Genomic DNA, 27,548 nt, shown 5'->3' on the forward strand with positions numbered 1-27,548 from the left:
TACTGATTAGGTAACTACATAACTCACTAGCTCACAGACTAGGTAACTAGCTAATTAACTCACTAGTTTACTGATTAGGTAACTTGTTAACTCACTACCTGACAGACTATGTATCTTGCTAGGAATGGGTTAAAATAATGCTAGTGCAAGTTAAATGTCTCTGCTCCTCTGCAAATGCTTACTGAAGAGCTTAAAAGGGTGGGGTGTATTTAAGATGAAGATGTTTAATGAGAAATACGTTGAAAAGGTACACAATTATGCATCAGCAACTGATTCTAAAGGAGCTGTAACTAAACAGTATGTTAATATATCATCAATATAAATCAATGTATGTTACAAATGTCAGCACATGTTCACTGACACAGATGAGTTTATGTGGAGAAGGAATTATGTTGTAATGCTGTGCTTTCCTTCCATCCTTATACTGGGAAGCACTAACAGAGGAACAACCAACACAATCTTCACATTCATAATTCAAAATAGTGGATGTCTGTAATCCTCGTTGCGATTTATTGTATAAAAGGATTGTCATGTCAAGTATTATGGCAAGAATTACATGCGTTTGTGGAAACACTAGAATCTCATAGGGCTGCTACACAGTGTTGAATCAACACTCAGTGTTAAATTAAAGTGTCAACTTCAATTAGTATGAAGTTAATATGTAGCATGGAATAGCATTATTAGTTTTCATTCTCCATTCATTTGTGCCCTAGGTATTTATAGTCATAAATTGCAAACTATGCTTAAAGTCCTGCAGGTTATTTTTATACTTCACTAAATATAATAAAAGAAAAATATCGTTAACAATTGAAAACAAATGATAAAAGCTTATTCAGTTTTCAACAAAGTGAGCAAATGAAAAACAAGACAAGTTGGTATTTAAAATATATTTATTGACACATAAACATAGTTCTAATAAAGTAAATGCAATAATATCCAAAAATATATTACTCAAATTACTAATGTAAATGTATAGAAAAGTCCAAGAAGCAACTTGGAAGACCATCAAGTCCCTTTAAAGCCGTATTAATTTACTGGTAACTGAAATAAAGTGACTGAAGGTAATAGTGTTTGAGTAGGTAGGGGGTGATAAATGGATTTCTATGATATATTAAATTTTGTCAAACATAAACATGAAAATAACCATTTTCCTTAGCAAACTAAGCCACAACATTAACCTAGGTAACACTTTATTTAGATAGTATACTGCCCTGGTCACACAGATACATTATTTTAATATTTTCAGATGCTCACAGGATACTTAACTAACCATAGCAAACATTACTTTCACCTGACATCTTAAACATCCATAAACTACGGTCAGGTCCAATATGTTTAATATGTTACTCCTATGAGTAAAGAAAAAGTAACGCAATTACTGAATAATACTTAAAACAATGTGTTTAAGAATTTTAGAGGTTATTTTCCCAAACTCTAATTCCAATTTTTATCCTTATCATAATACTCTGTTATCAAATTAAACATGATCTATTGAGGTCTATTATATACTATCCAAATAAAGTGAGATACAAAGTTATATTGACTTTACACAATGTTGCATCTTATCAGCATTGCCTTGTTTGTGATCTCCTGTGCTTTTCAAACAAACCAACAATGATCTGAAATCAAAACCTTTATACTGACTGGAAACACTTTTAAAAGTAAGAAAGGTAGTAATTATTTTCTCTGGTCTCAATCACTGTAACATATTTTCATGAAAGATCATTCAGTATCAGACATCTGCAAGTGGTAACTTTGTTCTACATACATTCTATTTGAACAGATAAAAGCCAAATAAATAATAACAATCATGAGCTAATATATACATAACACTGTACATCAAATCTTAAAACTATCTAGTTGGAGAGTATGGCACAGATGAACCTAGAGTCCTAGATTTTGTAACGGATAGCCCCCAGTGGCAGTGTCATTTAGCCCAAAACTAGGGTAAATTTATGCCTGCAAAACAAGCTCCACATGTGCATGTTTACTCTCAGTGGCACCCACAAGATCTTACGACCATGTTGCGATATTTCTTCAGAATTACATTTGAGCTGTCATCAAAGTACAGCACAGATATAGCATTCAGCTTGGTTGGGGCACAGCAGGGTTTGGGCACATTATCAGGGAACATAAGATGGACCTGAGGAAAACAAAATTAAAGCAGATTATTAGATGAGAAGGCAGTGATACTAATTTGACCAAATAGCATCTGACACTATTCATTGTCATGTAGATATTTGTGATTTAACAATTTTCATTACAGGTTTTATCATTCAGTGTATATACTGCATTTCACATTATCTAAAGATGGCCCTTGAATCTCCAGTTTACTCAACATTTTAAAAAATCATGAAGAATACAATATTTAAAACAAAATCTGTGTTGTATATGCTGTCCCAATCTACTGCATCTACTGCACACAATTTGCTTTCATAAATTTGCTCTTTTTATATCAGTTTAAAACAAAATATTTGTTCAAGGAACTGAGATAGAAAATAGATAATAAACCCTGTTTAGCTATCTATAGTGCATTGGTGAATTATGCATCAAGCGACTGGATTTAGGGAATGTTGGTGTGTCTGTGGTATTGTGAGAAAGCAAAAAAATATGCCTTGCTCAGCTCTAAATGTGCAAAAGGCATGTACTAATTCTCCTAATTAATCATGGGTGTGTTTTGGGAGCAAAATGAAATAAACCAATCAGTGTGTCACTTGCCATTTCCTTTAAGAGGCAGGTGCACTATGACTTTGGTGTGTTTGTATCTTATAGAGCAGCGCTTTTGAGTGTCTCAGCAGAGGATACTGACCTGTGCACTCATGCTGTAAAAGTACGCCAACAGATCATTTAAGGGAACAGCAATTTTATTTTATTCTTTATACTGTTTATTGTTGAGGTAAAAGTCAGGTTTGCATTGTGTAGCGTGTCCGTGTGTGTAACAAGTGGGGGTGTACGTGCGCTGAGGGTGCAGAGTGCACATGCTGCTAGGTGTCTGAGTGTTCACTGTTGGCAGGGTTTAAATGAGTCAGTGACGCACCTGTATTTACTACTGCCAAAATAGAAACAAGTCATCGGCGCAAATATACCTCTAAACTCCAGCGTTATTTTAACAGCACGGAGGGTTGGCGGGGTGTACGATAGCAACGAGCACTGAGACGCACCTTGCTGATGTCTGAATGATAATATGACAGTAAATAAATCATGACAGAGCCTTATAATTTTAGCTAATAAAACACAGCTTCAGTTTCTCTGTCAGTGTGCTTCTTTGAAAAACTGAAAGAATAGAAATTATTTTTAAACTTCAACAAAGACAAAGAACAAAATTACATGCAAATTAAATATGCTAAGTGTAGGGTTATTTACTCATCAGCCACAGTGATAACAGGCAAGCTTACTGTCCAATTCCTTTAAAACCTAAACAACCACACATTCATTTTGTATGAAACATTTAGTCAGAAAAAATTTAGTTAGTAGTGGAAAACAAACTGGCCTTGTCATTCAGTAAAGTTGCTAAACTATCTATGAAACATCACAACAGCTTTGAAATATAAGTTTAACTAAATTCAGTATAATCATTGCTGATCTCTAGGTAGGTCTGCATGCATCAAAAAAGTGGTATACTGTACTGTACCACTGTGCCAGTGATTGATACAAAGCACTGAATATTAATAAAGTACTAAGAGTGCCTATTTTGGACAATCTTTATAAATGTGGGTGAATTAAACATCAGGCACAAAAATAAAGCAATGGGAAGATGTTCAATATTAGCGATTGGTTACTCTCTCAGAAACAGTATACTGTCCAACATATACTCACCAAAGTTTGTACAATTGCATGATTTGTTGCATTCATATGTGCATTAAGTGGGAATGAGCATTCTCCATCACAGTAAAAAGCTGCATAGCCTTCTGGTGCAATTATCCAGTCCTACAGAAACAAATGAAGAATGATAAAGACAAAGAGAAACAGAGAGAGAGAGAGAATACTGGTCTTTGTTAAAATGTTGCTTTTAAATCTGTTTGCTTTGCTTGTTTGCCCATACCTGCCATCCTAAGTCACGGAAGCTGACGTAAAGCTCGTGCTTTTTGCAGGCTTGCTTCTGTTCGCTGGTGTTTTGATCTAGATAAAACAACAAAACCCCAGCATCAGCATTCAAATGCTCGCATAGTTGTTTAATGTTGTTTAGTCTACGTCTGCTTGGGTGGGCGTCAGTGGCCAACCCTCACGGGCATTTCCCCTGTATTTCCAGCTGCAAAGTTCTTCACACAGTAATGAAATTAGGTAAATACCCCTGAAGATCATATGATCCAGTTACTACTAAAAGCAGCTTTCTTACTACTTCTAAACCAAGAGAGCTAGCGTGTGACACTTTTATGATTTGTATGCACAAAGAATAGCTTTTGCAAGTAAGTAAATTAATGTTTTAAGACTTTGAAACTAGAGCCTTATGAATTGCTAACTGTTACTTTGAAATAAAACAAATTCAGTTCAGTCACAAAAGTCACGGTCGTCCGAGTGAGCTATGTACTTACAACTATTTATGATATGTATTTGGCATACACATTAAGTATGGCCTAGACGTTGGCTGTGTGCACACTGTACCTCCACTCCTGGGAGCTTGTGAGGTTTTCTGTTGACTTCTGCTTTTGTTTCTGCTGTGATTTTTCTTCTTGCCCCCGGTGGCTCTTACAGAGCGCAGCAACACTTCACTGGCTTTAAAAAAAGCTACAAGAAAAGGCTGCTTGGACTGTGGCCCACTCCTCCCAATGATCCCTGCAGATTTCATGTTGATGCTTCGACCTGAAAAAAAAAAAATGAAACATAACATACAATAATATATTCACTAATACCACTCACAACTTTACTGTACACAACACCAGCCTTATGTTCACCATGTTCTTTATCACCAACAATCTCTACAATACAGAGTTATTATATTCACTATTACCACTTACAACTTTACCGTGTTGGTGATAAAGGACATGGTGAATATAAGGCTTGTGTTGTGTACAGTAAAGCTGTAAGTGGTATTAGTGAATATAGTAACTCTGTATTGTAGAGCTTGTTGTTGGTGATAAAGGACATGGTGAACATAAGGCTTGTGTTGTGTACAATAAAGTTGTAAATGGTATTAGTGAATATAGTAAATCTATATTGTAGAGCGTGTCGGTGATAAAGGTCCCGGTGAACATAAGGCTTAAGGCTTGTGTTGTGTACAGTAAAGTTGTAAGAGGTATTAGTGAATATAGTAACTGCATTGTAGACCTTGTTGGTGATAAATGACAGTTTTGCAAACAATTATTTATATATATATATATATATATAAATAGCACCTAGCAGCCAGCTCTTGGAGGAAAGCGCAGCGACTCGGTTCTGATACATTAGCTCACAGACGCCCTGTGCTGCGGACACCACCCTAGGAGTGGGGGAGAGAGCGCCATCTATCCACCCGGAGCGGGCAAGGCCAATTTTGCTCCCTCTGAGCGCCGGCAGCTTGATATGGCAAAGCTGCATGAGTGGGGGTTCGAACCTGCGACCTCCCGCTCATAGTGGCAGCACTTTAGATTGCTGGACCCCTTAGCACCCGCGCAAACAATAATATTTTAAACCACAACGCAGAATAAATTAGGTTTAAAAGGAAAATGCAATTCAGTCTTGTCACTATTTTTGAATATTTCTGAGGCTAAGGTTATTCATACAGTCACTCATCAGAAATTATACAACAGTTAGTTCCAACCTCACAATCTGATTGGTTGAGAAGTGTTCTAGCCTTCTCTCACTAAATCTGTATCACTCCACGGACGCGTTGCAGAGTAACGGCGTATACACAGAGGACAGTTCTGAATCATCGCCTCCACCAGCAGCAGCAGCATTAGCTTAGCCACAGCACGCTCACCCACAGCGCTGGCTCACCTCGGCAGCAGTCTGACAGCCAGAACATTAACCGGCCAGGCTAGGCTAAGCTAATGCTCAGCTAAAGTTAATGCTGAGCTAAAGCAAGCTACACTAACCTAACCACAGTCCAGCCGGCTAGCTAACCATCACCACCCAGAAAACAGGCAGAAATGCTCGCAAACGCGCAGCTTTCACCTGAAGACGACTCCTCTGAGCAGGAGAAGAGAGTTTAGTGTTATTTCACTCTCCTAACGTTTATCATTTTTTGCTTATTCCCATTCCTAATGTTTGTGTTGTTAGTCTGTATAAACCATTTTGTAGCTACAGTTCTTTTACTTCTGCTACTTTTTGTGGAAGGCACATTTCATATTACAGCAGAGGTTCTATGAGGTTCTTTATTTTCTTTAATCATGTTGTAGAAAAAAAAACTGTTGTATAAAAGCAACAGAATTTAATAATAATGCTTAAATATAATAAACATTTTACCAATGCTAAAAACCAAAGTATGTAGTGATTGGAGACTGAATACTAAGAACCACAAACTCAACATACAACAGTTACAGAACATTACATATTGTGGTAAAGCGCATTTACCATGTGCTTGTGGAAAATCAATGGCTTTTCTAAAATGCCTGAATATGAATTTAATGAATGTGACAGCAATTTATAAACAATATAAAAATAAAAATGTGTTTAAGAGAGATGTGTTTGCTTATAAACAGGTAGAGCTCTGAGAACTGTGTTGAGAATAGTAGCAAGACTATGACAGGCCTGAGAAACAGGGGGGAAATGGGATGCAGGTGTCGAAAAGTTATTCACAGGAAATATAAAGTGAAAATTTAAATGTATGGAACAATAGATTTCAGGGAAAAGAAGTAGGCGTGGTCATTCTTTGAAATATCACTTGTATAATTAAATCTGTAACTAGCAGTGTGGGTTTCTGAGGCTGCCTTACCATCCATGGTTTCTATGCAGAGCTGAAGGCCCATGTTCTGCTGTGGGTTCAGCACCCAGTGGTTACTGGTAGCTGTGATGTCGAATACCATCCACCCTCCGTCTGAGGCACGGACTTTCTTTGAATCGAGCAAAAATGTCTCAGCGTCTCTAAAAAAAACAAATAAACAAGAATTACGTCGTGAGCAGTAGCCTATTAGTTCATCCAAACACGAGCCTCAGACAGATATAACCGTGCTCTACCCTTAGCTTTTCAGTCACCTTAGCTTTAATTTTGTCAACAGGCTATTCTACTTAATCTTCTTTTGTAATGTTTCAAAATAGCCCATGGGCCACACACTGTGAGGGCAGATGAAACAGAAAAAAGTCAACATGAGGTGTGGACAGGCTCAGACATGCTAAACACACACACATATACTTTTTTGATCACACGGCACTAACACAATGCCTTTCAGTTTGGGGCTGCTCTTTTGCAGTCCTTTTTACTGTACCATATATTTTAATATAATACTTGTATCACTGTTTTGCCACATATAAACAATACTGCTGAGTAATTGGCCCCCACAGAGCGTGTTTATTTTAGGGCATGACCTCAGTTAGACTTTAAGAGCTGGGTGCTGAACTGTGAAATTCCATTTATCAAAGGAAAAAATGTGATTGTCTTAGACCCAGTCCTAACACACAGGCAGAGTGGACTAGTGGGTTTGAGACCTTGGATAGCCAGGTCTGTTTAAAAGTGCATATCCTCACCCACATCTCTTTATTGCTTACATTTTTTATATTGGGTAAAATCAACAGATTTTTTATCATTGATAAAAATTCTATTGCAAAGCACTAATATAAAAAAAATAAAGAAGAATGTTATGATAATTTGCATAACAAACTGTTTGTTTAAAGGTTTATTTACAATAGCATAAGTGGTCTAATTTATCTTATTATATTTTGCTTTTTTACAAGGAATGCTTCTATTCACTTCTACATTTCTGTCCTATTCAGTGGTTTCAAAGTCAACCAAGTTGTAAACCAATGAATATGATTTTTTTGGTTAAATTTACTGGCTGTATAGTGGTGGTGATGGGAAACAGGGGTCGTAATGCCCATAATTAAAGTTTCGGACTCACACATTAAGAAACTAACATCATTTTGATATAAGAACATAAGAAAATAACTGCTTAAATCATGAATAATGGGAAAATGTTTATTTTGGTCAGGCCCTACAACTGATAAGCCATGAGTCTCTTTTTCTGGTGCACTATGACTAAAAAGGAACAGGTTGGTTAGTGGCCTTTCTTCTCTGGAGGCCCCTATTAGGAGCAGATGTTTCTGCTTGAGACACGAGCGGCCTGACAAAGCGGTAGAGATACAGCTGGAGCGATAAACTAATGGGCTTCTGAGACTTCATAAGTGGGGAACTTGCAAATGACCTGTTAATGGAAAAGCTTTATCCTCTGACTGTATCAGGGAGTGCATGTGGCGAGGCTGAGGTGGAACAGGGCTGGAATGGAAGAGGAAGTAATACAAGGGGGTGACACATTCTTATATTGTGCACATGGCCTCAGCATTTCCTAGGACATATGAAGAAATTCTGAGGTCTTGGTTGATTATATGTTGACAGATTAAAGAAAGCATGCGATGAAAAACTGAAGAGAGTGTCTGGAAAAATATCAATTTAATTCACATGCACTATTTAAAACAGCAAAAAAAAGTCCCCAAAAAAGTTCAGTCTTTAAATATGTGGTTGGTGTGGCACAATGAGGTAACATCACTGCCTTCCAATTAAGTAACACAACATGTGGGAGGTTAAGGTTTGATTACTGGTCTGAGAATCAGATATAAAACATTAGCATTAAGTATTCTATTTTACCAAATGTTCTCTGTACTATAGTAGTGTCTTCATTTTTATCAACTATCACCTTTCACTTGTTTTTCATTCGCCTCTCAGTATAAATACTGTTAATATATAGGTTAAACATGAATTAACTGAATTAACCCCTGGTGAAAAAAAAACTAATTGTACTTAAAATATACTGAGAAATGTCTAAGTATGCTGTAAATATACTAACAGATTTATGTGCTTACTTAAAATATATTAAAAGTACATAAATATTATGCTTTCATCAAATGTTTGAAATAAAATTTTATCATATTTTTTTAAGTACAATAGAGTGCTTTTAAATAAAAAGAACACTTTAAGTTTAATGTAATTCTATATACTTCTAAAATACTTTTGTACATTTTTTTTAATTTAAGTAAATTAAATGACTACACTGGTCATTTAAAAAAATGGTTGCAGCAGAGCCGAACTGTCAGTTAAAGAGCTTACAGCTCTGTTTACAGAGCTAGTTAGCGTTAGTTATTTTGTGTAAGTATCTGTAGGTTTACATTGTATCTCTTGTTGACTTTTTGTTGGCATTTTACAGAGGCCTTACATATACACAAGCACAGTTTGACAAGGCAGCACATCTCGACAGAACACCATTCTAAGCAGGTGCCGTTCGAGTCGGATTTTATGATACAGAGCGGACTCTGGAGCTTCGACGGGATGAAACTGCCCAAGCAGCAAATCATCAAGTGTGAGGTAAAATTCAGTAGCGTTAGGTAAGCTGAAAGAAACGTAATCAATGCAGCAAGGATAGCGGTGTTTCTCAACCACAGGGAGTCTGGCGTTAAGCGAAGTTTATGGGTTAACTTTATCTCGCACTCAGTGCAGTATCTCTAAAAACATTTGCGAGCCAATCAGAGGCGATATGTTTGCATGTTTGAATATTCATGAGCAAGAGCCGAAATCCTGTCTTTTTTCAGAGACCAGTAATTCAGTGATCTAAAGCAGGTCTATACAGAAACTCCGGAACACAAAACGGCTCACATGGCATTCATTCATACTAGAGACCACAACTAGACATGTTAAAATGAATGAAAAAAAATGATGGAAAGAGACCTTTCATATATAATTATATTAATATCAATTTAGAATGAGATCCCATAAAAGCTTCTGTAGGTGCAGCGTGTAGATAAAAATGTATCTAGTAACCTTTACATCTTGATTTATGTAAAACTATTCATACTTCATTTTAGAATAAGGATGGCTATGATTTTAAACGGAGGTTACTGGCTAAAAATTAGGTATTTTATTTTGCAAAAGAATGCCCTTAAGTGCATGCTCGGGGGTCAACCCGAGTAGGATGGGTTCCTCGGACTGAGTCTTGGTTCCTTCCAAGGTTTCTTCCTCTTAAAGGGAGTTTTTCCTTGCCACTGTGTCACCATAAAATTGGCATCTCTGTGGTGCTGCTCATAAGAGGCGTGGACCTGTTTTTCCTGTAAAGCGGCTTTGTGACAACCTTTGTTGTAAAAAGCACTATATAAATAAAATTGAATTGAATTGAATTGTTTAAAGAGAAGATTATTACAGTAAATATCGAAGTCACCATGTTTTAATGAATCAAGCACACACACAATGTTTTTTAATTACCTATCTGAACAAACATGGCATTCATTCATACTAGAGACCACAACTAGACATGTTAAAATGAATGAAAAAAACAATGGAAAGAGACCTTTAATATATATTTAGATTAATATCAATTTAGAATGAGATCCCATAAAAGCTTCTGTAGGTGCAGCGTGTAGATAAAAATGTATCTATATGATGTCGTGCACTAATTGAAATACCCCTTTTTGTGCACAAATCTCTTTCCTTCTCTTTAACATTTTTTTTACTTTTACTCTAGAAGGTTGTATGCTTCAAAACACGGAGATTAAAAAGCCAGGCTATGTGCTTGGTATAGACCTTATAGGTGCTTTCACAGAGCATGAATTTTGTTATTGTGAATTACTTTTACAAATGGGTTGAGCATTCCCCTCAATAGACAGCAAATCCCTTTGCATCTGTCGAATCATAAAAGAAAAAGGTTTTAACAGATGGAGAGCGATATTCATTTGGGTCTCAGTTCTTCCATTCCATGCCAGTGAAGTTCATCCATTCTCTGTAAGACAGGAGGAGTTGAATGAGAGAATCACAGAGAGAGAGGGTCAGCTGTAGGACCGAACTTGGAACTGGTATCCGTGTCAGACACAATACAGAAGATTCACTAAAAAGAACACCTGCAGATATTTCCTGGATAAAAGCGGATGGCTCAGTAAAGAAAAAAGAAGTCAGTGAAAAATGCACAGCTCAGGCTCTGTAATGCCCACTGAGAAGTTACATCATTACAACAGACCAGGTCTGAGTCTGAGGTGGACTAGAGGGTTGGGGAGAACAAATGTTGGAGGGAAAGATGAGGGAAAGCCTCACTGTCAGAATAAAATAATGAATCCTTTTCCCTGTGGTTGTCTCACTGCTCTTCTGGGAACTGTTTTTTTTTAATGCAGAATCAAGCCCAACAGCTGGGTGAGATTATCCTGAACTCCAACAGAAATTAAGACACATGAGCATTGTTAAGATAAAAGCAACTGGAAAAGCTTGTTTTTAAATTTGACAATACATTTAGCCTCCTCTCCTCACTATGTGCAGACGGAGAGAGTAAATTGTTCTTGTATCATGACTGTAATTTCATTTATTCATTAAGTGATTTAAATTTAATTCAAAGGCATGCATAACCACTGTTATTCCAGTTATTTCCAATAAACAATAAGCATAGTTTTCCATTTTAACGGGACAGCTTCACAAGCATGATGTGATGTGATGTGAGAGTGTGCTCGTGACAGTGTGTTATTGATAATATAATAATATAATATATGTTGGTAAAGTTATCACCTGTCACTCTGGTATTTGGTAGCTTTCCAGCGTTTGATAAAAGGTTTGTTTTTAGTCCGTCCACAAAATGGGTAAGAGTCATAAGTTAATACTAAAAGCATTATCAGTATTTTAACGGTTAATAAAATGTTATTTGAGCATTATCTGATCTGTTTCTCTGACCAAGTCTGTATTTTAACAAGCACGTGTGGGTAAAGAGTCTTGTCAGTATTTCAATTGTGACAAATTACAGTCCTAAAACTTCCTGTAACATGCTGTTTAATCACCAAGAGAAGACTCCAGACAGACTCCAGACACACACTAGTGTAAACAGGATGTCCTTTTATTTTCTGCCTGACCGCCTGCCCAAAGTATCCTAAAGACCAGCCGTGGTTTAAGAGAACATTTTAAAGGATCCACTGGAGAGAAGGCAACCCCAGAATACCACTGGCAGACAGAAGAGACGCTCCAGTCAGTGATGTAAGTCCCATGGAGGAGTGAATGTTGCAAGGTGAAGCCAAACTTCAATCCCTGCTTAAACTTTTTAAGTATCAAAAATCTCTGAGCAGATGGTGGATCTCCACAACAAAACCAAACCAAGATTGCAGAGTAATATTAGAATTTCAGATATCAGCCCATAATTAGGGCTGGGGCTCATCATCAACATAATTGACATCATTGCTTCCACCAAGATATGGTAAAGATGGCCACGCACACTGAAAATAGGCCCTGTGTCTCTAAACACACTATCACACTGAACATTGTGTTGAAAACAGTTTACCGCCATTAGAAGGGCTTTCATTTTTGGAAGAACTAAAGTAAAGAAGTGTGTGGTTTGGGATACAGCCAGGAGAGAAAGTTGCAGCAAAAAACTTGCCCATGGGCATCTAAAAGTTCTTTGGGAGTAATTTGGGCAGAGACTCAATAATATGGTGCTTCATAATCTTTGCAATATGGAGTTGACTATAAAGAGATAATGCTGATGTCGTGGTACACAGCCATCAATGACTGTAATGCAAAAACACCCAGCACTACTACAACCTGCTTTTATTATTATAACACTTAAAGTGAAAGCATCCCAGAGTACAAAGCCGCAGCATACACACATATGTAAGTGCGATGTCTTCATCAACCCATGTTAAAAGTAATTTCTGCACTGCTGATTATCATAAAGTAACAGTGCAGACTGATGCTACAGTGCGTAAATCATTGTACTTATTTTTCTTGGTTTAACAGTATTACAACTATATTAAATATTTAACAATATAAATAATTTCCTAAAAATACACTTGTCAGTATTTATCCTAACAACATTTTACCCCAGTAAATTTTACATCTTGATTTATGTAAAACTATTCATACTTCACTTTAGAAAAAGGATGGCTATGATTTTAAACGGAGGTTAAAAATTAGGTATTTTATCATGCTGTGTGTTTAAAGAGAAGATTATTACAGTAAATATCGAAGTTATCATGTTTTAATGAATCAAGCACACACACAATGGTTTTTATTTACCTAACTGACCAGTCAAAATAATAATCAATCGATGAATTAATATTTTAAAAATTATGGTAAAGTGCAGTCCAACTTGCACAATGGGCTACTGCAACACAATATACTTTATTTACTTCAGCTATGCATTACTGAAAGTATGTATGTGCTGGTATAGGCTGATGTTGCCAATATATCTGCATTAGGCCACAATTCTCAATTCTCATTTATCAAATTGAAATATTATTTAAATCTTCTTTTAATGTAAGAACAGAAACCTCGCTCTGATCGAAAGTTTGGATTCAGTCACAGTCAATGCCAAACTATATCATGCTTCTGTTATATCTGTATATAACTGTAACTGACTCCTAAAGGTCCATGATTTAAATACTCAGATATTAATGTAACAAAATGTGCATCTCTTCACACTCACCTGTTGGGGTACTCTTTGGTAACCTGGTATATGGAGACTTTGAGCGTGACGTTTTCGTATTTGCCGTGACCGTGATCCTTATAGATGCGGAACTCGGCTGCGGTCACGGCCTCCCCGTCCGGTATCTGAGTCAGGTCGAAGCGGAACTCTTTGTAATGCCTTCTCTGATGGGAGAAATCCCGATCCCTCTCCACTGCAGAAAAAAATACACAGCATTAGAATAAAAGAAAAAACTCCACTGGACTCTTTTCACTTCTTCTGGGTGTTCTGAGGGTAAACAGGCTCTGCTGGAGGGGCGTGAGTTTGTCTCACACATTTGAAGCGTCAACAGTTGCTTTCTTGCAAAGGAACAACCATCGATCAAAATTCCTTAGCTTCGCTCCCTGCCCAAGCTAAACATTTAGACGACCAAAAAAAGCAATATCCAGCCCATTAAATCAGCGGAGTGAGCAGAGGTAGCATTCTCAGGACAGGCCCTCCACTGTGAGCCTTCACTATTCTCTCAGTATGATGAATGGGCTGCCCGTTAAGCAAAACAGGCCTTCAGTAATGACACTCTGCCCTTCAGCATGGGAAAGTCCACAAGATAAAGCTTTTGTTCTCGGGGACAGGCTGACAACATGTATTTATTTCAAGAATTTTAACAACGTGCATGTTTACCTCCCACAGTTGTTAAAATGAATGTAAAGTAATTGCAGAGAGGTTTAAGTCATGGATATGAAAGGCTATTTATCTGAGCAGTATTTATTTATTTGTTTTTAGAAAAGCATTTAAAATAATTTCTTGTTACAATATGAAATGAGATTTTTGTATTTACTCTGTTTTACACAGTTTCTTGTGTAGATTTCAAAGTTTCTTTTGTTTTATTTTACACATTTCTATAACAAAGCAGTATATTACCAGAACATGTTCCGTACAAAGCTTCATTAAAAGTGATAAGCTCTATCTCACTTAACTGCCTCCTCAGAGCACTGAAATCATGCATGTGAGCCATTTAAGCCCCTGCACCGCCCCCACTCATCCAACCTTCACCCCCAGATTGCACAGTGACGTCCAGGCAGACAGAGCCGCGGCTGAAGAGCGGCTGGAGATCTGGGAGCCGGAGTGTTAGTGGCGGAGCGCGGTGCCAGTGAAATAATGCAGCCCCGGTTCCACTGATAATTTATCTACAGTGAAAGTCTGTGGTTACTTAACAGGAAGAGGTCAGGGGCCAGGCCGAGTTTTACCAGCTGGTCATGCTCAACTTCAAGCCCGGCCTGCTAATTAACAACAGAGGGAGAGGGGGAAGTGGACACAGAGACTGCTGGGCCACAGACGTCACTAGATTCATTCATAAGATCAATTTAATTCATAACGTATTACAGCAGGATCTGCACCCTCTGCCATAAACTGGTAATGAAGATACTTTAATCGGGAGACGGGAGAACCAGTCAGAACAATGATTTGCATCCTGTTCATTTCAACTGAAGAAACTGATCATCACTGTGGCAATAAAAAAATCTACATAAGTTTACACTGACAGAACAGAAATATTTTTAAATATAACTTAAATGTAACAAGATTTAGGGTTGGTTTCCTGGACTATAGGGATTATATTGAGGGATTATATTTTCGTATTATACTTTTAATACAAAATAACCATTCAAAATGCTGAATAAAAAGTCCAGTATTAGGCTTAATCTCTGGCTGAGAAACTGGCCCAAAATGTTTAACCTTGGTTTAAATATGATTTTATTCCAAATTATGTTGGGCCATTTTTATAAATTGCAGCTGTGTAAACAGCAGCTCAAACACTGTCAGACAATATGCATCAATATGCAGCCATGCACCAAATGTACGACCAAATGTGCAAACCAGACTAAGAGAATGATATGTAAAGCAATTTGTCTGCACAGCAAGAGTCTGTTTATCCAAATAACCTGATAAGAATTCACCAACCAAACTAATGTTCTTCCCCCTGTGTTCTAACCTACATCACTTTTACATGACTTTTTTGTAATTGTTGCAGATTTGAAATGCTAGATTTACGTGTTTAGTGAGGAAATAATGTGAGCCCTGGTTACTGCGGAAAGCACAGGTGACATTTCTATGCATGCATTCATATGTAATCCTAGATCTGCTCTTGGTGATGTAATGTTGCAATGTGTTTCACAAGCAAAAGTAAATGCTGAGAATTTAAAACAATATTTACATAATCCTTTACAACTGTAATGTATATTATCTTAGCAGTTCATGTTTCTGCTATAAAATCCTTCATACCATTTTAATAAATACCCAAAAGAGTAAATCCAGTAGTGAGTAGTCATCATTGCTTTTCATGTATAATTATTGATATGTTGATGGTAGAACACATCTAGACGAACACAGATATGTCTTCTCTGTTCAGTCTCTGCTGCTCAACTGAGTAGATAAAATCTAAGTAAAGCATGGTGACTGTGAATATTGGGATATTGGAAAAAGAGCTTGGGAATGCATACACATACATCACAATGTATTTTTATTTATAAATTAGTTTCTTAATGTTAGTATAGTATAGAATTTTTGACACCTTACGGTATCACTTTACTTGGGTGGTCCAGATGATATCCTTATAGATGCTCAACTAACATTTGTTTAACTTTTAACAGAATATCTATTAAAAGAATTTGGACTCCCAGCTGAATATAAATGATTCTCAAATAAATATAACACTACACCTAACCCTAATACTAACCTTACTCTAACCACTGTTCAACCTTAAAACCATAACCCTACCATTACTTTAAAACTAAAACCTTTACCTCACTCTTAAAGGGTAATGTTAGAGTACAGGGTTAGAGATGTGTGTAGACTTACTTTTAACAGAAATCATTTCCATTCAACTAAGAGTTTAGTTATATTTAATGGCAATTGAGTTGTCATTAAAAATAGACCATTTAAGTAAAAATGCCTCCTGTTTTTCAAATCTTTTCCTTTTCTCTATTAAATAATTTTCCAAATATAGAAGGTGATCAGTTAAGTGCTATTTGTTTTGTGTTTTTTATTTTAACAGGGACAACAGTATTTAACAGGAAATTTCACTCTGTTGAGTTTTCAGTTCATATTCTTCAAACATGGTAACTAATACTTACTAATACAGACACTTTAACACATCATCAACAGCCTTTCTTTAGTGCTGCGACTTTTTAGCTTTTCCTTACTCTCAATTAAGGCAGCCATCGGTTCAAAGCAGACACATGTGTACATGCTCCCGTGATTCTAAATGAAAACATGTGTGGTACGGTCATCGGTATAGTGTTCCCTGTGGGCTACCTTAACTAAAAGTTCTCAAAGCTCTCCGTCCAGTGTTTCAATCCCACTCCTCGCTCTCATGTCAACAAACTCTGCTGATGTTTTTCCCTCCCATTTAACAACTATTAACTACAATAAGCTTCAAAAGCAGAACACGTGTGTTTCGCTGAGTTAAGCCTGTGGTCTGGTGAAACAGAATACAATGCACCGTTGTAGACAAACATTGAGTTATTTTCACAAGCGCTGATGTGAGGAACGCAACCGGCCGCTCGTCTTGACCAAAAACAGGCTACCCTGAAACTCGGCCCTCTCGTACAGCAACAGGAAATAATTAGTGTAAATTATCCGCAGGTCAGACAGCCGTTCGATAAGTTTGTGTGAGCCGCTGGGCGAGAGAGGTCACAGCTACTGAAGCATTACAGTGTTAATCATGCTTATCGTGATGACTCTCCAGAAAGACTTAATGGCATTAATTCAGTGAAATAGTAGAACATGGCTTTGAAAATCTAGTCGGCGTTTCCTGCCTCTTCCACTTCTGTGTGCCATGTGTGCTTATAGTGCATTTGTATCATACGTGTAACTGAATATGGGTGGACTCTATAAAAGTGTTACTATTAAAAGGTGATCTTTTCTTCCCCAAACAAATTATCTGATATAATAAGTCTTTTGTGGCCATTTTCTATTTCCTGTCTAACCTGCAATTGCCTCTACATTTCCAGAGACCATACTGCTCTATTTTATTCGCTTTATGGAAATCTCAAGGACAGGCTGCCAGAGCAAGGTTATGCTATATTTTCTTCTGGAACATGTTGTGAAATGGGAGGTTTTAAAAAATATAAGATCTCCTGCTGTTTTATATATATACACTGTTGGGAGAAGGTCACTTCTGGAGCATAAATACAGGACAAATGTCTTTTTATCAGCAATGCATACAAGATTCAGATGCTGATAAATCACATGCACATATTTTTTTCACATTTGTGAGGTGTCCACTCACAATGCCTTAATTTAGTGACTTATGAATTAAACATGAATCTATGTAATGGGATTGAAAAACGTTTATTTATTACAATATTTGAATCTACTGTGTAAGTCAGTGTTATACAGGAAAGCTGTTTGCGTCTTCTACATTTGCACAAAGTTTAATACTCTACTAAAATAAGATAGAAGGGCTTTTGTGCTTAAAAATAGAGACTGAATAAAACACATGCTGATTAGGCTGCGATATATAAAATATTCTTAAATTTAACCTACTAAACACCTAAGGCTCAATCCCAAACCCAGATTAAGGCTAATTCCAGAGAAAAAAAACTATTTACCAGACTGATTTATTAGTACTGGCTCATGGTGTTCATCCACTGGTGAGTTTCTTTCCTAATCTTGTTCTGTCCTTGTTGTAAATCTAAAACTGCATTTTCACACAAGTAATATGTTATTTCAAGCACTAACACTAATACAGATTTAAACAACTTTTATATATTTATCACATTTTAATACAGATTTTATAAATTCCATGTACTTAACTTTTAACAAAATTGTACTCTTGAATACATATTCTGAAGTACATTTTTCAAGGGGTCTTCAATTAAGGTTTTATATGTATTAAATTATATTTTAAATTAAACTATTCTTTGCTTGATTAAATGGCTGGATGAAATATTTCAAGAAATGCTTTTTAAAAACTCTGTAAAATTCTAGAATTCTATGTATGGAGCAAAGCAAACTCTTTACAGATACAAATAGAACAGAATCTTGTTTACAGTGTATATGTGTAGGACATCTACAATGTATTTTGCTCCATTTAACTCATTTATGAGATTCCAATGCTTTTTTTTTACTGAATTCTATTCCTTGTGTTGGTTGGACTCCTGGGTTGTTTTCAATTTTCAAACTTCTCACCTTTTTTTTTATTTTAGACTAAAAAATCCTAAAAAAAAAAACAAAAAAAACAATGTGTAACAAACCCTGACTACAGAAACTTCAATGCAGGTCACTAAAGAATCTATGCAGTACATGTGTTATTTTCACCAAAACTGAACCTCATGCCCGCTGTTTACGATATTTAACATTTTAACATTTTTTTAAATAAACTATATTCACTATAATATTATAAACTATAATAACTATTTTATCACAGTTTTTGACTTGTAGACAAAATGCCTCAGCAGACACAGAGTGTTATAACCTGCTGTTTAAATAACTATCCCAGTAATAGTACAGTAATATATACTCATTTTTTTGCATGCCATCTAATTAAACTGGATTAATTACAATGTGTATTATGAAAGGTATAACTGATTAACCTATTTAAGCAATAATGATATGCTCATTAAAGCATACTGTGCATTGCAATAATATTTATTACAATCTGATCAGCTATATTAGCTACTTAAATCATTATATCAGTGACTAGATACTAAAAAATTTTTATATACTTATGAAAGAAAAAAAAACTTTTACTTTAACTATTTAACAGTTAAAGTACAAGCAAAATCATTCTCATGCCCAACTCCAAACTTAATCACCATTCCATAACTTTTCTCACTGTCTCAATCACAGCTTCATTATGTGTGTGACAAATGTCTCAACAGTTACACAAAAACATCACACGAAGCCATCTAAATCCCACCAGACCGCCTGGACCACATTAAGCTATTTCAAAACAGATAATAAAGGATTATAGTGTATGAGTGGCTCTGAGACACAAGGCGCATAATTAAAGCCTGCTGGGGAGTGAAGTTGTCTGTTTAGAGTTATCCTCTTCTCTTTTATGAATTAAAGATTTTAAATAATCAAAAATCCTACTGGATGAAGAAGTTTTGTAAGGGGTATCCAGTTAGGGATAATAAATGCTGAACCTGTTTATGTGGGTCACTGGCGAAAATTAATAATTCGAAGCTCAAAGGCAAACAGTTTTGTGCAAATATTTGGATTAAGTTCTACAAGTTTCCATCTCCGGTGACGAAACTAGCAGATTTGAAGCTTAATTACCTACCACATTTACTAGTATACTGACCGTTTTCCATTTATTATTTAAATCAGCTTGCAGTGCTTTTTAATGAATCAGTTTGTATAAAAATATTGGATTTGAAAGTGCATTTTTACTTTATTCACAGTCCAAGCAACAGGTATCTGGGTCTGTCTTGTATGTTTTGAAATGATGCTCCAGATGGTATTTGTGTTTTAGCATCTTTACTGATTAAAGATCTTCATCTACAGATATAAATAATGAATTACTGCTAAATCTTAATTATCAGTGCTCGCTATGAGCCATATGCGCAGTGATGGTATGAAAGTATGGGAGCTTTTTGGGAGTTTTTTACGCAGAGCCAGTTTTACACTCACCCAGATTAACGAAGCTCATGACCATGTCCGCGTCGTTCAGAAAGTTGGTCTCGTGCGGGGAGGCTAGGTGCGCGGAGGCCAGGTGCGGGCTGCGGCTGGGTAAGGGCTGCCGCGCGGGGCTATGTGAGCTTTTGCGCGCGCTCCCGGCGCTCTTCCCACGCGCCGCTTTGCCGGTGTCACCCAGCACTAGCGCCTCCTCCTCCGTGGTCATGGCGTTATAGAGATCCAGCATGAAGAGCGGCGCGGAGGACGCGTGCTTGCCCGGGGAGAAGGGCCTGGGCCGGTGCGGCAGACCCAGGATGGACAGGATCTCGCGCTGGATCTCGCGCCTCTCGTGGTTCCGCAGGCGCCTGTAGATAAAGCTGGAGTGCACGTGGTGGTCGGCCAGACCGGCCCGCGCGCTCTGCACCAGGCCAAGACAACTCCACACGAGTCCATAAAGCCCGAGCAGTTCCATAGCGAGTTCACCGATGCGCTCTCAGCACGCTGCTCTCGCGCTCACCACGAGCTCCATTCTGACTTGCTGTTATTAAAACGCTGTTAAGCGTTTCTGTTTTGCGTGTGTTATATATGTTTTAATACATATATATTTGTTTCCAAAACGATATACAAATTAACTAAGTCTAAAAGAAATAAAAAATAATAATAAAAAGAAAGAAGTAAATAAATTGAAACAATAGTTTAAATCATAAATGCATAAATAATTAAGATATAAATAATGTAATAATATGTGTTTACAAACAGTAATAAAAAGTCGTTTAAAGTGTTTTTCAGTAAATCCGTGCGCGCGGTTCTGTAGATCCAGCCAGAAGTGCGCGAGCTCCTGATCCTCCTCACCTCTCTCCACACCCGCGCGCTGTCCCGCCACCCATACACGCGCTCCCCCACTCCTCCACACACACACACACAGTACAGCGGGGCAGAAAAGGAGAAGAGCGAGCAGATAAACTTAAGGCACCGATTCATCCACAGCTGCAGGAGCTCTCCTCTTCCTTCAGCAGCGCAACCACACTGAGCACGAGCGCGCGCGCGGGGAGCCAGGAGGCAGAGCTCAGAGACACTCGACACCTGAGAGCGACGTTAAAGCAAACGCGCCGCGGATAAAACACACCTGCCGCGCTCGAGCGCTTTACATTAAAAAAGTTAAAGTACTGCGATTATTATGGCTCTAATATCCCAGATCACATTTGTCATGAACTTGGCACAGCAGACCGACAGGAGTTTTAATGGAGCTTTTTATTAGCGTGCTTGCACTCGCAGCAATTCACAAAACAGTGCCCCTAGCTTCTCCCTCACTCCCCAGGTACCGCCCACTACCCAGGTTATCCACTCCTATAATCACATGACTCTACATGTCCTACACAGATATCAGTACATCTCCCCCCCCTTTTTTTTTTCTTCCCGAACAACATATAACAACTATATTGTCTCACAACAGTATAACTGCAACTTAACATGCTAAATAGCACTAGAAATATAACTTCTATAACTAGGACATTGGGGTAGACTGCCCTTTGTCCACAGCAGCATAGGGATTATTCTGCCCAAAACAGCCGCTGTTCCTACAGCTAACATTTCTGCATCATGCGTCTCTGTAACGAGCAGGCAATCTTATTTCTCTGTCTCTGGATGTCACAGCCACAGACTGGGGCGAAGCTGGCTTGAAAGTCAGACTTGGGGTGTCCAGAGTAGGAGTCTGATCTGGAGATGGCATCTGGGAATCAGACTGTTCACATGGCTCAGCAACCACTTCCTCGCGTCCACTAGGTGGTTGTGGATGAACAGCTTCATGTGACTCTGGGACTGGCTGAAGATGTCGCCGATTCCGTCTGGTTATAGTGTTGTCTTCCGTCTGAATGACATATGATCTTGGTTCCTGAGACTTACTTAGAACTGTAGCAGGTGTTTTCCAGCTCTTCTCTGTGTCCAGCTTAACCTTTACTCTTTGTCCTGGGTTAAGTTCTGGAAGTGGACGAGCCGAATGCCGCCTGTTGTAAAAGAACTGGTAAGCCCTCTTAGCTTTCTCATCTCTCCACCTTATTCCAGCATCATCGATGGGGGTAGGCATTAGATTCTTTTCCAGCATTGGAACTGATGTGCGAATCTGACGACCCATCATAAGCTGGGCTGGGCTTGCCCCCGTAGCACTGAGTGGGGTAGCCCGATAACACATCAGAGCTAGATGTGGATCTGACTGTTTCAAGATGTGTTTGGCAGTTCGCACCGCCCTCTCGGCCGCACCATTCGATTGTGGGTATCGGGGACTGGACGTTGTATGTGCGAACCCATACTTTTCCTGGAATGCTTTGAATTCAGCAGAGACAAACTGTGTTCCGTTATCACTCACCAACTCGAGGGGGATGCCCCACCTGGCAAACATGCTCTTAAAGCTGGCGATGACATGTTGGCTATTGATGCAGGACACCTGAACTATCTCTAAGAACCTAGAATAATAGTCCACTACAATAAGGTATTTCTTGCCTCCATGCTCGCACAGGTCTGCAGCAATCTTCTGCCAGGGACCACTGGGAAGAGTTGTTGTAAGCAGTGGCTCCCTCCTGTAGGATGGTTTATTCTCTACACAGAATTCACAGGATTTCACTTTCTGTGCAATGTCTTTGCTGATTGCAAGCCACCATACCGTCATCCTGGCTCTTTCCCTGCATTTGGTCAGTCCCTGATGGCCTTCATGGATTCGCTGCAGCACGTCCTCTTGTTGAGATGCTGGAATCACTAGCCTGTCTTGATACAGGATGATACCATCCAGTTCTGAGAGGTGTGCTCTTGCTCCAAAATATGGTTGGAGAGAATACGATAGTTTAGCCATTTTATCTGGCCAACCACATCTGATGTGTGCAAGTACCTTCTGCAGCACTGTGTCCACCATGGTTGCATTTCTGATGCTTTCCATCCTCTGTTCGGATACAGGTTTGGAGTTGGTGATCGCTGACACATGTGCAGTGACTTCTTGTTCGCTGTCAGATAGATCTTGTCCATCCACAGGATTTCTTGACAAAGTGTCTGCAATGACAAGTTGTTTACCTGGCACGTGAACTGCTACCACATTAAATGCCATTAGTCTCATCAACAGTCGCTGACATCTCGGTGGTACCTGATCCAGGTCGTAGGAATTTATCAAAGGTACAAGTGGTTTGTGGTCGGTTTGTAGCAGAAAGCTATCCATGCCCCTCAAATAGCGCAAGAACCGCTCACAGGCCCACACCCCTGCCAGGCATTCTTTCTCGATCTGGGAATATCTTTTCTCTGTTTCAGTGAGTGTGCGTGAACAGAATGCAATTGGTCTGAGCTCACCTGGGTCCCCTTGTAGCAGTGTGGCCCCGAGACCATAGCTGCTTGCATCAGCGCTGACAACAGTAGGCTTTTTGATGTCATAGAAAGACAACACCGGCGCTGTGGTAAGCATCGACTTCACCCTCTCAAACGCTTTCTGCTGTAGTTCTGTCCAAAGCCAGGGTGTGTCCTTTTTCAGTAGCTCAGTAACTGGGTGGAGTACAGTTGAGAGACCTGGAAGAAATTTTCCTAGGTAGTTCACCATCCCTAACATCTGCCGTAGCTCAGTGATGTTGGTGGGGCTTGACATTTCTGTTATTGCTTTGACTTTGTCCATGTCTGGTTGAATTCCCTCTTTGCTGATTATGTGGCCAAAGTACCGTATCTCAGGCTTACTGAAGTTGCACTTGTCTTTATTGAGCTTTAGCCCAGATTTTTCCACTGTCTGCAGCACTGCATTTAGGTTCCGGTCATGGATTTCCTGGTCTTTTCCGAAGACTAAAATATCATCCATCACTACTACTACACCCTGATGGTCTTTCAGTAGTGTGCTCATCTCTCGCTGGAAGATTTCTGGAGCAGAAGTGATTCCAAAGGGAAGGCGTCTGAAACAGAATCTTCCGATGGGAGTGATGAAAGTTGTTAGCAGCATTGAGCTGGGGTGGAGTGGTATCTGCCAAAATCCACTAGATGCATCTAATGTTGAAAAGACTTTTGCCCCTGAGAGTTTAGGTGAAATGTCCTCCAGGGTAGGCAGAATGAATCTTTCACGCTTCACCGCTTTGTTGAGCTTTTTCAAGTCGACACATATACGAACTTTGCCGTTCTTCTTGATTACGGGCACCATTGGGGCACACCAGTCAGTAGGCTCTCTAACCTCTTCTATAATGCCTAGTGACTGCATCCGTTTAAGTTCTTCCTCCACCTTTGGTAGGATGGGAAATGGAACACGGCGTGGCGTTGCAAGGGAGTATGGAACAGCATCTTCTCTTAGTTCAATTTTTACTGGTCTACAACTCAGCAGCCCAACATCTTGGAAAACATTTGCAGTGATTTCATTCACTCTCTTGACTAGACCCATTTCACAAGCAGCTGCTCTGCTTAGGAGATTACTGGTAGAAGAGCCATCAATAACATACATCCAACACTTGTATCTGTTCCCCTTGTAGGCACATTTAGCTAGGAATTTCCCTAAGCATTTCAGCTGGCCATCTGGGCTGTGGATTGTAGTACCTGCATTCGCCAGTGAGGGGCGCTGTGGCATTTTAAAATAAGCGCTAAGCGACATCACTGTAATGTCTGCACCAGTGTCTATTTTAAACTCTGTTGGGGTGCCATTTACCGAGATGTGTACATTCCACATATTGTCAGCGTTGTTTTTTTCACTCACCAAGCCTAAGAAGAATTCTCCTTGCTCTGCATGAGTTGTAATCTCCTTCACCGTCTTTGTTTTGCACACCTTCTCAAAATGTCCCATTTTATTACATTTTCTACACATCTTGTTTCGTGCTGGACACTGCTCCCGAGCGCTGTGTGTCCGACCACATCTTGTGCAGTTCTGTCTTTCCATCTTGTATCTCCCTTGCTTGCTGTGACATGAGCTGCTTACTTTTGTGTCTCCATGCCACGTTGGTTTGGACCTCACCTCATCCACGCTCTTCTCTGCCCTCAAGTTTGCCTGCTGCTTTTTAATTTGCTCAGACTGGCGGGCGATAGTTATGGCTTTTTCCAATGTTAAATCCGGCTCCAGCTGGAGTTTCTGAGATACTTCACCGTCAGTTAATCCAATCACTATCCTGTCCCTGATATGTTCGTCTTTTGCAGCGCCAAATTCACAGTATTCAGCCAGCTCATAGAGGCTGCGCACGAACGATTCGACTGGTTCTCCGCTGTTCTGAACTCGTCTGTGAAAACATGCGCGTTCGTGAATGACGTTGCGCTTAGGCACAAAATGCTCATCAAACTTGGCAACCACTGTGTTATAACTCTGTGCCTCGTCTTCCCCTAACACAAATGAATTAAACACTGGTTCTGCCTCGGCGCCCATGGCGTAAACTAGTGAGTTCACCTGCACCAAGCCGCTCTCTTTGTCCAGCTTCGACGCCACTCTAAACCGGGAAAACCTTTGCCTCCACAACGCCCATGACGACGGCTGGGTAAAGTCAAACGGGTCCGGGGGTGAAAACTTGGACATTCTTGTGCCTGAAGTAGCTGGAAGTCGCTGGTTCTTTTAGTGTTCTGACACCATGTCATGAACTTGGCACAGCAGACTGACAGGAGTTTTAATGGAGCTTTTTATTAGCGTGCTTGCACTCGCAGCAATTCACAAAACAGTGCCCCTAGCTTCTCCCTCACTCCCCAGGTACCGCCCACTACCCAGGTTATCCACTCCTATAATCACATGACTCTACATGTCCTACACAGATATCAGTACAACATTTTTCTTACAAGCGTCGTGTTTAAGTAGTGTCCCTCTTCGGGGCCGGCGCTAGCCATTTGCCCATTGCCCCACCCTGCCCCCCCTGGAATTTAGCAATAATTCTGTATGTTAAATTCTGTTCATGCAAAATCAAATGGACCAGAAATTGACCTCTCGTTATTCCAAACTGATACAGTAACATTACTTTATACTTGTACCATTAATAGTATGTAAATGGCTCTTTGAGGATTTAATGGTGCATTTGATTACTAAGTTTGATCTAAGTTATAGGCCTAAGTTTTATAGGTCTCCAAATTCTGGTTTATGCAAAACCGAACAGATATTTTTCCAAGGTTTGACTTCCCATTAATCCAAATTAATACAATAACATCACTTGAAACATATACCTTCAATGCATGAGAATGAAATATTTAAGAATTCAGTGGTCCAAACTCTGGTCTATATACAATCAAAGCATCCCAGTTCAAATTCTTTCAGTATTATTACATGAAACTTAAATAATGAATGCATACTTTTACTATAATGAATATGTTATTCATCTCCAAATTCCTACAGTAATATCATTTGAGATTAAACATGATACTAATAAATAAAGTGTTTTTTAAGACATTAAATGTGTCATTTGATAACACTTTGATTATCTTCTTTAATAAGAATTGTGGACTATATATAACTTAACTTTAAAATATGGATTTAACCTGAAAACAGATGTATATTATTTTGAATAGCACAAAGGTTTGAATTTCCTGGTTATTAGATTGGGCTTCCCCCAGCTCTGCTGTGCACATGGCTACCATAATACTTGGTTTAGACGTGCACTGCAACTTTTACACAGATTTATCTTTTTCTCAAGCAAACATGTTACTTTAAAATGTTTGCTTATTTTTATCAGCGTAAAAATATGTAAAGCATATTTTTCTCTTCTATCAGAGAGAAACTGGACATATGATGTTAAAGGAAAAGTTCTGCAGATAAAATACAACTGTCCCATGTGTGTGTTAACAGTTTAACAGACTGTAATACACTGTTAACCCTATTAACCCACTCAGAGAATTTTTTACTCTTTTACTAAAAAGTCATAAGTCATGGTAATATTTAGCTTTGTGCACTGTGTCCACCACTGACTGTAACCACTGACTTATGACTTGAGATTTTCATCTGTATAACAAGATTATTCCTTAATTAACTAATTATAAGTAAACAACAATGTTCATCAGAAAGACTCTTGACACCTGACAGCGATGTTAAAGGAAAAACACTGCATTTAAAACACACCTGCTGCATGAGATTTTAAAATGGCAGGAGAAGGCTGTATTTTTACGCACATCTTTACACAAATGCTTTATTTTGTCTTCTTCTTTAGTCTGGGAATTTCACTGAACTCAGTGTTACTTAATCTTAAATGTTACTTGCAGTCAGTGGTGGACAAAGTACACAAAGTATGTGATTTAGTTGAAGTAGGAATACCCATTGTAAAATATTACTTCAGTTAAATTAATGATGTAACAGGACTCTTGCTTACTATACTGCATCTACTGTAGATATTCCATGCATTCCATCATACAGTATATTGTGGCATCGGGACTGGAGGGAGGGGCTGAAGGGATTATGGGAGCCCACCCTGTTGGGAGATGTGGGTTGTTTTCGGTGTGTTTATGTTACTGTTTATCCCAGAGTTTCATGCCATGTTTACCCCC

At 38.6% G+C, this 27,548-nt stretch overlaps 1 protein-coding gene across 1 annotated transcript; it reads right to left on the bottom strand.

Annotated features, from left to right (window-relative positions):
* Positions 1–872: 872 nt before the first annotated feature.
* Positions 873–21,291, bottom strand: bmp5 (bone morphogenetic protein 5). Its single transcript, XM_022663871.2, has 7 exons — positions 20,121–21,291; positions 13,506–13,698; positions 6,851–6,999; positions 4,603–4,800; positions 4,043–4,119; positions 3,817–3,927; positions 873–2,143 (listed from the first exon to the last, which is right to left on the bottom strand). The coding sequence occupies exons 1-7, from the start codon at positions 20,575–20,577 to the stop codon at positions 1,994–1,996; spliced, it is 1,335 nt and encodes a 444-aa protein (XP_022519592.2). The 5' UTR covers positions 20,578–21,291; the 3' UTR covers positions 873–1,993.
* Positions 21,292–27,548: the final 6,257 nt, after the last annotated feature.

This window comes from Astyanax mexicanus, chromosome 7 (assembly GCF_023375975.1).
Source record: "Astyanax mexicanus isolate ESR-SI-001 chromosome 7, AstMex3_surface, whole genome shotgun sequence".
NCBI classification, from domain to species: Eukaryota; Metazoa; Chordata; class Actinopteri; order Characiformes; family Acestrorhamphidae; genus Astyanax; species Astyanax mexicanus.